This window comes from Charadrius vociferus, unplaced genomic scaffold, assembly GCF_000708025.1.
Source record: "Charadrius vociferus isolate BGI_N301 unplaced genomic scaffold, ASM70802v2 scaffold298, whole genome shotgun sequence".
Classification (NCBI taxonomy): Eukaryota; Metazoa; Chordata; class Aves; order Charadriiformes; family Charadriidae; genus Charadrius; species Charadrius vociferus.
This window is the reverse complement of record NW_009649936.1, coordinates 2,934,738-2,948,020: the sequence shown is the minus strand read 5'-3', so window position 1 is coordinate 2,948,020 and position 13,283 is coordinate 2,934,738. Positions and strand designations below refer to the sequence as shown.

The following is a 13,283-nucleotide window of genomic DNA, read 5'->3' as shown; positions in this document are numbered from 1 at the left end:
TGTTCTAAAACACTTTTGTTTTTTTAACATTGATAATTTAAAAAAATACAAGAAACACCTTATGTTGGCTCTGGTTGCTTAATAAACAGTGCCATGCAACCCTAAAACAGAGCTGTAAGTGTAAACAAAATAGATGTTTTTCATAATTTGTAGTACTAATTTTATCTTTATGTACAGGAAAAGCTCAGGAAAAGCAGAAGAATGTTTAAACCAGGCTTGCCTGAAACATTAATCTGGCCAAAGGCTATATTTTCAAAATAATTTACTCTGAGGTCTTCATACAAAATGAACAACAGTGCAAACAAAACAGGTGCAACGTGCTTGCAAACACTCTGACAATGGAAATAGTAGTAACATTTAGTTCATACACAAAGCTTTACAATTCAAACTGTGTCCTTGTTGTGTACCTACACAAAGTGTTGAGTACTATTTGGCAGGTCTTCAGGCACAGCATGTAAAACGAGGACTAAGAAAGAATGCTTTTACCCTCAAAGCCCAGGACTGGGATACAGGATTCCCAAATCTGCCGCAAACATGCAAGAAAAGGTTAAGGAAATCAATTAGCTGTGCCTCAATTTAACAAGCAAATAAAAACAGGCAAATGATGAATATTACTTGAGAAGTGTATTTGGGCATTTTTGCATAACGTTCCTGTTATCTGGACAGACTTCCAAGTCACGACTCTCTGAGCAGTTCAGAGAAGGCAATAAAAAAACCTAAAATACTTTGATTTATTCTAAAGGAATGACACTTGTTGTTCATATAACGGTATTTTTCTTTGTGCTGCCAGTCTAAGGAAGTTATTAATACAGAATAAAAGTAATCTTTATGAGAAGGTCTGGAACTACACATCCTTCCTAGTTTTATCTCACATATATCTTTGAAATTAAATTGAAATACCCCATAATCTTGAGTTGATGCTCAGCATAAATCACACCGTGAATTTAATCCATGCTGAAAAGTTATATTTACTGAACCCTTTTTATTGTTAAAAAGTTAGTTTGCCAAAGATGTCAGCAAAGAGCCTAACTTGACAAAGCACAGAAAATAAATACCATGATGACCATATCTTCTTTACAACATTGTGATATAACTCACATTCAAAGTGTTTCTGATTATTGAAATGTTGCAAGAATTGTAAAACTTTGTAAACCACAAAGAGTGAGGTCTGCATGCTTGCTATGATAAATCCCCATATGCTGGTGCAGTAGAGGCTGCAACCAGATTCTCAGGGATTGCTTGCAGCTACTTTGATTTAAAATCAGTGTGCATTTGTTTTGTTTTTTTTTCTTCCAGCAAAGTTGATTATATGAGGGACTTATATAATCCATAAGTTGCTACTATTCTAATACTCCTTTATGGAGTAATTTCATTGAATCAGGGTCTGCAGGAGGTCTCTTGTATCATTATACAGTACAGAACAGTCTTTACCTATTTCTTCTGTTACTGCTGTCATCCTGATATTCCGTCTCTTCTGTTTAAAACACTTCTTCATCAATCGTTAAGATGCTATGCTGTATACGAACCCATTGAAGGTTCTGTATGTTTCTATACTGAGGAAAATGTGTATTGAGCTCTAAAAGATGGGACTAGCTTGTCAGAAGACTATTTTTAAAAAATGGTAAATGTGTGAGTGGTACTCAGGGCTGAAAGAAGTTTAAAACACAAAAGGTATGAAATAGAGCTCTGTGCCTCACCCGTGTTGTGTGGAAGGGTAAAGCAGTGACAGAAGTAGGTTCCCATCATATTCTATACCTGAGTATGTTCAGAGTAGAAATCAGTGCATATGAGAGAGGGCAAGTTTCAAGAGGAAAAGTTGTATGCAGCTGATGGTAGGGGTAATTTAAAAAATATTTTGTTCTTTAAAGAGCTGTTGAAAAGTGACTCCATAGACTTAACGCTGTTGTCTTGTTTGGAAAGATCGAAAAGTACATCATTAATTGCTTTTTTCTTCCTCTTAAAAATTATTCACTGAACAGTGGACTCTCTCCCCAAGGGACTGACCAAGAATATCCAGGGGAAATGATTTAATTTAGTTCTAATTCCTCATGGAGCTACTTCCTCCCACAGTTAATATTTTGATATTTTTTTTATCCAAAGGACAGTGTGGTTTACTTTTTCAAATTGACTGAGGAAGATGGTAACTTCTTCCCAAGTCATTATCCTAAACCAAAAATTAACCTGTTTAGTTTTCCCTAAATTTACATTATCAAAATAAGTCATTAGGTGAAAATTTTACGCTGGAATGTACCACATGAGTCTTTCTCTGTTAGTTACTAACTACCCCTTAAATAAAAATTCTGAATACTCATATGTCTTGTGAATCTTTGAATAGATTTTTTTCATGAAGGGAAGTGGGTACTGTTCTAAGTTTCTCTTAAAACTGTTCATTCAGGTTGAGATGCTTCATTAACTTCACAGTTACCTGCAGCATAAATATGGCTAAACATGTGGGCCACAGAGCTGCAGCTGCTCTAATTAATGTAGCACAATATTGATTATTTGCAGTTAGTCAAAATAATTCTGCTGCTGGTGGCACTTGCAATTCTGTATATGCAAGGCTGTGATTTATTCTGATCATACTGCCTGTAACAGTAAGTATTCTGCATATACAATGACTTCAAAGCTATAAATGATTAAGGTGCACATTTGATGATGGTGACATAAACCAACTGCTGTTCAGGCCAGAGGAAATGGAGGTTCTTCCTTCACTTAACAAGCCTGTGTTTTAATTTACGTGCAGATAGAAGGAGTGATGGTTTATGTTCCTTGATGTTGTAAAGAGTAAAACGTAAGTTTATCTGTGCTGAGCCACTGGTCAGCTGCAGGCTATTTATTTGCTTGGGATGCACCAGCAAAAGCCTGAGAGAAGAAATTTTAATCCTCCAGACAGCTCCATATATCATGGGCAAAGCCGAATCCTCTTTAATCAGAGCCCCTAAAACTAGCTAGTGATTTAAAATTATCTGCTTTCTTTCTAGCCAAAATAAGGAAAGCAGCTTCTACAGCAATGTGTGCAAGGACCCAAATCATCTAAAACTGCGGCATTAAAGATTATAGCAGTTTTATTTAATATCCTGGAGGACAGACAGTTAACAACAGCGGGTAGAGAACTGTAGCTGCTCTAGCTGCTCATGCCTAATATAGTCATAAAAGATTAAGAGGGTGAACAATTAAATATAAACATTATGTGATCAGTCACGTTTATACTATCCAATCATAAAGTAGTAACAATTAACATAACCTAGTCTGTGTACAGGAAAATACAGCTTCTGCATCTATTTATGCTTTTAAAAAAAAGAGCATGTTTATTCCTCCTTTATAAAACTTGAATACTGCATATGTAATATAAGAAGAATTGGTATGGACAATTGGCATGAAATACATCTTTGCAGTCTCAGAAACATGGAGGGTGCAATAAAATATGTTCTGATTTGTGTAATTTGTCTGACAATCTGGTTTTCAGAATGGCCATTATTCTAGTATCCAAACTTACTCAGAAAATGATAGCACTGTGCATATAATATGGCTTTCCTTATTCTGTGATTACAGAAACAGAAATGAACTCATGTTACAGTTGAATTTAAAGCAGCTAAAACCATGAATACAGATGCCATCAGTTTTCAGGACCTGTTTGATTTTTGAGCATTGCTTTCAGGCCTCATCCTGTCTGAATGTGAAACCAACATGGTACCACAACTCTCGTTCCTATGGTGATGCTGTAATTGACTCAGCAGATAATCTCTCTCAGCTCAATTTATAAAGCCAAAACTGGAGCTTCATTTCCTTCCCCCTGCCTTCCCCTTTCTGTCTTTTTCTTTTTTGCTTTGTTTTCTTTCTTCTTTCTTTTTCTCTTTCTTTTTTCTTTCTCCTTTCTTTCTTTCTCCCTTTCTCTCTCAATTTTATTCACCTTGTGGTTCTATATGCAAGACAGGCAGGTTTGTTATCTTAGCTAGCAATATTGCATGCAAACCATTAAGGGAAATCTGGAAACTATAGCTATGGCAAAATCTTATTATAAGAGAGTAAAACATCTTGGAATGGAGAATTAAACACCACAGTATCTAAATTTCACTAAATTTGTTTTCTTTGAAGAGATGCAGAAAAACATGGTAGGTTCCTAATATTCCTTAGTGTCCTGGTGTCAGCTGGGATAGAATTACCATATTGTTTTTTTTTCCCTAGTAGCTGCTGTATTTTGGATTTAGTATGAAAATAATTTAATAGCGCATATTGGTTTTAGTTGTTGCTAAGTGATGTTTACATTAGTCAATGACTTTTTCAGCTTTCCATAGAAGCTGAGAGGGAGCTTAGGTACAGGACAAGCTGGCCGAAGGAATGTTCCATACAATAGATGTCATGCTCAGCATACAAATGTGGGTTGGCCAGGAGGCAGGGATCTGTGATCACTGCTTGGGATGGGCTGGGCAACCGATTACCAGGTGGTGAGAGTGACTTGTATCACTTTATTTTGCCATTATTATTATTGTTGTTGTTATTTTCCTCTTTTGTTACTGCTCTATTAAACTGTCTTTAACTCAACCCACCAATTTTTTTTCCCCTTTCCCTTCCTTTTCTCCCTCTTCTCCCTACCCTACTTGGGGGGAGAGTGAGCGAGAGGCTGCGTGGTCCTAGTTGCCAGCTGGGACTAAGCCACAACACTCAATGATATAGGTTCCAAAATAGTAATTCTACATTAACCCTTTTCTTCTTTAAGCTTTTCTGCTTTCAAGGATCAAGTGGAAAATATTTTATGACCTTGCTCCTTTCCTCTCCTGGCATTTTAGAGAGATAGTGATGATGGTTGAGTCGGACCTCCCACACTTTGAGCAGCTCTGACCTCCACTGGCCGAGGGGGGGGTGTGACTGATCAGTAACAGATTTACTGGTATACCCTGATTCAGACTAAGCTGACACCAAAACAGATGTTTCTTGAGGAGGGACCTGACTGAGGTAAAGGAGGTGAGAGAGGTAAAGAGTGAGTTCTACATGAATTTTGCAAAGTTAAGAAACAACTGCAACCATGTCAGGCCATACAATTGGAAATGTTTATAAACATCGCTAACTCTTTGCAGAGAGAAAACCTCAGGGTTTTTTTTATTGAACTCAAAACAGATTATGTGCCTACATAAAATTCAAAAATACCTCATATGAGACTCCTGGCTTGTTTTATAAATTCTCAAATTTAATTTGGGGGGGTGGGGGGGTGGGAGGAAGGGGGATAAACAGAAGGAAAGGGGAAAACTCTGGCTGCTGTGGAACTGAAGAAAACTTCAGACCTGCAGTTTATGATAGAGACACATCTCTGTGGACTTTGAGGAGCCTGGAACAACAGATCAAATATGGCAGCAGCCTTCTTTGCCTCAGACAGCCACTTCCTATGGGTTTTATGCTTATTTCTTTCCTTGTGTCAGGAAAAAATAGGAAGATCAAAGACCTTAATTCTTCATGAGTAACATCATGCTATGATGGCACTTGTGAAGCTTTGCCACTGAATTTTTCCTCCAGAAACTGTCACACTCATGGTGGCCTCTCCAGTTATCAAAACCCAGATCTATGAGAGACAAAGACGAGGCCATGTAATGCAAATAAGTATTTGGTTCTTCAAAGGTATGCCTGAAGGGTGGAGGTGCTAAAACAAAGAAGGACTAATTTAATTGTAATTGATTAAGAACGTTCATTGCCCTCGGGCTGTAGGGCAGTGCTGTGGCTTCCCCCCTGCTCCTGTTCTGGAAGTCAGCTGCGGGTTGTGTCCAAGACAGGGAGAGGGGCAGTGGGCAACACGCTCCGAAGGCACAATTTGTAGACCCAGAGCTGAGGGAAAAGGAGGAGCTAGAAAAATCAGTTTTATCCCCTGTAAGATCTGCTAGCAGGGGCTGTGAACTTGGCTACATCCCTGAGGGAAGGAGGTTGTGCTGCTCAGAGGAACGTTGTCATGTTTCAACCATCTGCACCACCTACTGCGAGCAACACCCCAGGTGTCTCATGTAGGTTGAGCGCATTATGTGAGTGTTGCTTGGAAAAGTTAAATCCTTACCTCCCTCTTTCCATACGCACCTCTCTTTCCTCATCTAATCTTTGGTTTGTGCATCAAAAGCATTCGCAGGACTGTAACTTCAGGACACAGTTTAAGCATGGCTGCTTCTAGCACATTTTCCATGCCCAGAGCAGCAGAGTGTTTTGCTTTGAGAATGATGTTGTAGCAGCGCTGTAAAACTGAGTTATAGGTTACTCTGGCTCTGTGGGGAGGTTTCTCCCCTTGCGAGCACAGGTCATGCTAGAAACTTGCTTAGCAGAAGCAGTTCTATCCAGCGGAGGTGACAAGTATAGCTGATAAAAGTTTATTTGTTCTATATTATCATTTGGCACACAATTAGAACAGCCATCTGTTCTCTTAATTTCTATCAACCCAATTTAGACTGCAATAACATAATGCCGTTAGATGTGTTTCCAACAAAGTGAAAATCAAATATGATTTTTTAAACCATCTTGAGCGTAACATTGCCCCTGTTTAAAGACTAACAGCATACTGGGGGAAAAGGCATGATAAAAGAATAATTAATGTTACAGTCTTAAAATATTCTAATTTTTATACAAGAATATTATGCACTAATTCTACAGGAAAGTGTTCAAATTTTCATATGAATTATACATGAGAACAATTTCATATAGGAAACCTAAACAGAATTATTTTAACTTATTACTCAGACCTGTAAAATTTTATTTTAATCTCTGATATTATACAGTCTAATGTAAAGCATTAAAAACCTTACATAAGAGCAATTTCATAATTGTTAATGTGACCTCTTCTCACTTAGAGGAATGAACACATGATTTGCTAATGCAGCTCAACTTTAATGAAGTCACTAGGTCATTTAGGGCACTAGTCAGCAGATAGTAAAATGAGGGGTGTGTTTCGAAAATGTCATGGGATTTGGGGCCCTTGGTTCAGGTTGGTCAAGCCTAGGTATGACCCAGTTTCCTCCCCCGCATCCCCATTTTTTCTCTTCAGGGTCTTACTACTTTGAAATATGTATCTTCAAAGCAAGCGGTTTGGTAATATCTCAGACGAAAATATAAAGTTTCAATTAATGAATGAAATTTAAGGAAACATGTCAATAAAGTGTGCAAACTGTTCAAACGTTGGTATAATGGCAAATGATGATATGGCTTGGTGAGTTGCCTAGGGAGATTGGATTGTGTGATAAAGAGGTCTGATTTGAACATGTAGATTTTCATACAGCAAATTCTAGTGTCAAGACAGACAATACAGAATTGGAGGAAATATATTCTCTAGGTCCGTGGCTCTGAAAAGGAGATTGCAATTTTCAATGAATAACTGAAGCTAGTTAGCATTGATAAGAGAGCTACTGTAGTTCCTTGAGGTCTAAGTGGAAGTAAAACTTGTATAGAAGAGAGGTGACATTTTGCATTCACTATTACCAGAACCATTACTGAACTTACGTGCATGATCCAAACTTGAAAATGAACTTCAAAAAGTTGTTAAGGTTTGAGCAAAAACTGCAGGAATATTTCAAGATATGAATAATTCACAGTAAATGATTTAGGAAGTTCAATCTGTACAACTAATTAAGGAGAAAGATGGTTTAAGAGGTAATTTCCTCATGTTCTGTAAGTACTTAAATGGGCAGAAGATTTCTGACTGCAGAGGAAATCTTTAATGAAGGCACAGTAAGATCCAATAGCTGGGGTCAAAGCCAGATAGACCACAAACAATACACTAACTTTCAAAAGTGAGAATAATTAACCATTGGAATAATTTACCCAGGGGTATCACATGCTCTCTGCTTACAAGAAATCTTTAATCATGACTAATGTCTTTTTAAAAAGCTATAGCTTAACTTAAAGATATGGACTTGATGCAGGAGTTAATGGGTGAGGTATGAAAGGTGAGAATAAATGACTCTAATGGTCTTTCTAGTCCTTGGATCTCTATATTTTTCTTTCAGCCTTGCAGTGAGGCAAAGTTATGTATTAATGACAGATGGGATGTTGGAGAAATAATTATGGGTTCCATTCCCTGTTTTTCCACTGACTTGTGTACATCAATCCACTTATATCAGTAAGCTTCTATGTAAAGTGCTTAAATTTTAAATAGTTATATGTTTGTATGCTTGCCCACCTCACCAAGGCAAAAGCTAGTAAGGGTTCCTAACATCCTTTGAGCTGTTTGAACGAAATACATCCTACAGATATTGGGCCAGGTTTTCAAAAGCACCAAGCATTGAAAGCCAAAAAAAGATGTAAGCTTTCAATGTCTCTGAAAATCAGATGCTGAAATTATTATAATCAAGTTTTCAAGGCATTAATACAAACACTACTGAGGAGGAATAATAAATGGGAATTATGAGCTATATTTTGACAGTGTTCTTTTTAATTGTTGTGAAGGAGGCTTCTCTGCCTTCCTCCCTTGAATCCTGCTAACAGCCAAACAAACAAAAAGCTTCAGTTTATCTGAAAGGATGTTCCATTAAAAAAAAAATCCCTATTTGGCATATTAAGTAGGTGAGTCAAAAAAATCAGACTTTGTTACAGAAAAGCAAGAGCGATTAAGTTGAATGTGCCTCAAGAAGAAAGCACTTCCCTAGATCAACAGGGCAATAAGAGCTTGTTGATCCCCATCCTGGTGCATTTCTAAACACTTTTTGAAGTACAGAAGGCAGAACACTCAACACTTTGGCTTTGTCACAGCTGACAGCCTGTCGGTTTTAATGAAAATACTCTCCGTTTAGAAGATGACAGAAATTACATGCATTTCCCGTTTTATTTTTCTGTCATCTTTTCTGTCTTGCGTTTTTACAGTAGAAGGAGGGGTTGGTTATTAAAGCATTACATAAGTATGCAAAATATATTAAGAAGAAGAGAGGAAAAGGAAAAGCTTTAGCCCTGCAATTATACACAATGTGTTTTGTTGAGAAATGTATGCTGTAGGATAACATCTGATGTGTGGCAATAGCTATTTACTTTTAGTTATCTTCAAAGAGGGTGAGGCAAAAATCTCTACATAATGCTTTAAGTGAAGGTTTTATTATACGATTGCCTGAGTAATTTCCAACAGGAAGATGATCTAAGCAGTGTTAGATAGCACAAGTATGTTCATAACTTCTCTAGAAAATATAGCAAGATAACACTGAACAATTTCTTGGCTCTGCACAGCTTTTACAAACCTCTTTTACTAAGTGGCGGGCTTTTAATAAGCGTAACTCACTCTCATTGACCCAGATGTTCAACGGCATCTGAGGAAACTTGCTTCCAGGACTGAGGAGGGAAGGCTTCACTTGCAAATAGAGTCAGTACTGTGGGGTCTGGAAATGGCCCACAAATCAATACGTATTCTTCAGCCTGGCAGTACCCACTCTGCATGTTTCCCCAGTTTTGATTCCAGCGCGAATATTAGCGGCAATAACATGTACAAGGTAAAAATACTGAGGAAGCAAGGTTTCAGCAGTTTTAAAGGAAGCTCTCAATATGACCTTCTAACTTAATTTCTGTGACAGTTGCTTCATGCTTATCCTAAGAAGAAAGACACATTTAATTATTAATGGCCTGTATAGACCATATCTCAAAATTGTGCAGAGGACCTGAAAATAGCAAGAGCTTTAGAAAAGCGTAGAGAAAGGAGCTAATTTTTAAACTTTGGACACATTTCTATGGTCTTTAACCTGTGCATACTAGTAGTCTCCAACAGTGTGACTCTTTGTAGAAGTGGAATTATGTAGATTTAGCAAAGGTGAAACTGGATCCCCAAAAAAGAAAGCCACGTGAAACCATTGTACAAGGAGCACATTTCTGCCTCTCAGCTGTTTTGGTTCCACTTGCTTGACACAAATGCACAGCATGCACAGATTTACTGGAAGGACCAAAATGGTCACAACCATCCCACTAGCACCTTTTTATGTGTTTCTGATCCTGTGATGCGATAGCAGCTGAGCAGTGTCTCCACCAACATCTACCCCGCGTAATTTGGTAACGGAGTTACACCCCAGCTTGAAAAGTCTGATCTAAGTCTTGATCAAGCCGCAGAGGACATGTCTGCACGGTGTACGCAGCGTTGGTTCAGCAGCCTGGCAGCCCTGCCAGCTGAGCGGCATTGCTGTGGGCAAGTGCACATCTGAACTGGCTGTGCTGTCTGGAATGCAGAGCTGGTTAATGCTCACACAGCTGGAAACAGAAGCATGAAGAGATTGCCTTTTCTGCATACCCATCACTAACCCCAAGTAAAGTCCTTAAATGTGATTCCCATCTCCTGAAGCTGTCATTTTATGCCGCCTACAGACTAAGGGAGACAACTGTGCTTTAATTGCCTGTAGTCCTTATAACATAGTTCTTGGCAAAGGTAGATTTGCTTAATGAATATTTCAGTAGGGCAGAATCTGTGCATGACAAAGAAGTCAAACAGCCTGTGGATTTCACACCAAACTTCTAAATATCCTTCTAACCTAGAGTTAGAGGTAAAGGTAAACCTTGTTAAAGGGTACAGATGTTGAGTACTTAGGTGATGAGGAGGTAGGGTGGAATGGGACAAGTGTTTATGTCTGAGTAATTGGGGACTGTGAAAGGAAAGGGAAGGAATATTCAGCATAGAACATTACATTATATCTAAGAGTTAGAGTGTGAGAATCAACAACAACAACAACAACAACAAAATCAACCCAAACCATAAAGAACTATTCTCTTGACCAACAGGAAGAACCTTCTCTCTGTGAATCATTATGAGCCTGCCTCCTTAAAAGGTGGTAAGATTCCCCTTGCTGTGGCTTTGGAACTGGGCTGTGTGTGACTGAGGGCAGGTAAAGAACAATCCAGTGATTTTTAACAGGGTTTGCTAGGTGATTGCCTGCACACTTGCAGACTGTGCTTTCTGGTTGCTAGTAGGTAGCTGTAAGCTGCCTGGTATTTGTAGAAAACCTTGTGTGCACGTTTGGTCATGCCAAGCAATTTTGTGACTAGCAAATAAATATTACCTATTCAGGTGCTTTTCCTATTACACTCAACAGTACATTTGTTTATAAATAATTTGTGTTGAAACACAAGTCTTCTGTATGCAAGCAATTAAATTTTGTGTGAGTCATGTGAAGTCAATATGGCCTCTGTATAAGAAGGAATGTTCATAGCCTGTAAATGCCCCTAGGCTGGAATATAGTGTTGCTCATGGCTGAGGAGAGTTCTCTTGCCATCTGGTCTTCCCTCCTCTTTCACACCTTCCCTTGCTCAGCTCTTCTCCTTCAGTAACAGGCAAGTAAGTCCACATCTTCTATACCTCCATTCTGGGGATGTATTTAATTGATTGGTATACTTTTTAGTAATGGCACATGTTATTTGAACAAGCAAGATACTTCAGAAGGATAACTGCAAGGTGCTTCATGCTTTTTCGAAGTTGTGACCTAACTCTTCGCATGCTTGTGCCTTGACTTTCAGGAGAACAGTGTCAGCCAAGACAAGTCACCAGTGTGGTTATTTTATAATTCAGTATGCATACAAGGATGAGAGAGGTGGGCTGATGTTGCTTTATTCAATATTCCCTGCTCTAAGGGTCAGTCCTGTCCTGTGATATTAAATAGTTCTTAAGTTTTTTTTCCCATTTCTTTTAGATTGTGTTTTAAAGGAGATTGCCCTCTGTAATGATACCATTTCCTTTCTGTCTTTTCTCGGCTGGATTGCTTTCCTACTGATGCATTTTTGAGCAAGCACCCTAACTACACTTAATTATTAAAAAGTCATTGCTCAAATAGAGCTCTGAAGAAAAGGAAATATTTCTTACTGCATATTACTGGATAAATTCCCGACACTAGTGCTGTCTAGCTTGTAGCTAGCACAGGTGTGTACAATTTCACTGTGCTCAGCAGTGCAGGCAATGTCAGCTAGGCTGGTTTTGCTGTCCTTGTTTTCTCATCACACCTGAAGTAGGCTGTAGAGCAGGGCTGTGCAGTATGCGGCTTTTATGGCTGGAATCCTGTAGCATATACCCCATGTTCTTGGGGTAAAACCTTCCTCCTTATGTGAGTTTCTCATGCTTTCACTAATCCCTTTAGTTTTACTTCTTATGATTTTTTTTTTTTTCTCAATTTTCTGGTGTACCTGGACAATAAATACCATTTGGGCTAGTATTGTTTAATTATGCATGTTGTCCCAGACCATCTTTTTAACATGTAGAGCTCTGCTCGTGAATTGCCATCATATCACTCTACAATACTGAATTAAACTGGATTAAATTCTGCATTGGTTCTTTACCCTGTATTTTATTTCAGATGCCTCTTGGATATTGTTTGTTGATTGTGATATAGACCATGGCACATTTCCTTCCTTCATTCCTCACATTTTCCTTCCTTCATTTACAGATCCCTACTCTTTTTAAGAAGTGCACATGAATTAATATCTCTATATGCATTTGCAGTGAGTACTTAGTAACCTTATAATTGGCAGCTTCTGGCAAAAAATCCTTAAGGACCCTCCAGCCTGTGTGATCCATCCCCCAATGTGGGCAGGCAGAACACAGTAACAACCTGCAGCTATTTTAAACACTGCAAATTCTTGTGTCTTTCAGGACCTAGATTTCTCATCACATCCACGGGAGCCTTGTATATTTTAGACGTACAGAATGAAGATGGACTGTACAACTACCGATGTATCACAAGGCACAGATACACTGGAGAAACACGACAAAGCAACAGTGCAAGACTTTTTGTATCAGGTGCTCCTTTATATATCATGTTAAATTAAGTATTGTATATGCCTCTCTTAAGTGTGCTGAACTGGCAAGGCAGGTTCTTGTTCCTGTATGCACTAACAACCAAGTCGTCTATCAAATAGAAGATAGAAGTGGTCAGCTGTGAGCTGCTGCTGCAAAACAAAATGTCCCATTTTAATTTTTTTTTCTGTTTTTCATCTACTATTAGATATTTCCAGAGAGCCTGTAGGGTGCATTGGCATTTAATAGAGTGATATTTTTTTTAGTAGGTTTAGAGTACTTTATAAAAGAACTGTGGACAGGATTCATCCCATGAAAAGTAGACTTGTGTGGTGGAAATGCCTAGTCACCTTCCTTTTTTAACCAAAGGAGAGAAACACTTTTAGGGGTAGTGTACCTGACCTACTTCATCTGCCCACTTTGGGGTGGGATGATTTGCCCCACGGTGCCTATTTGTCTCTGTTAACCATAGCAGGAGCTCAGGACATTTAGCTCCGTTGTAGATATTTCCACTGCAGGACTCTCAGTAAGCTGAGGTGCATTTCAGCCTTGCTTTTAATTCATCACACTCTTT

The 13,283-nt window shown here is 38.5% G+C and overlaps 1 protein-coding gene across 1 annotated transcript in view; it reads left to right on the top strand.

The window, feature by feature from the left end:
• DSCAM (Down syndrome cell adhesion molecule) overlaps positions 1 to 13,283 on the top strand; it is a 413,961-nt gene that overhangs the window by 210,863 nt on the left and 189,815 nt on the right. The window contains exon 4 of the mRNA XM_009891369.1: positions 12,566 to 12,712. Within this exon, the coding sequence (XP_009889671.1) occupies positions 12,566 to 12,712 (147 nt within the window). The remainder of the gene's footprint in view (positions 1 to 12,565; positions 12,713 to 13,283) is intronic.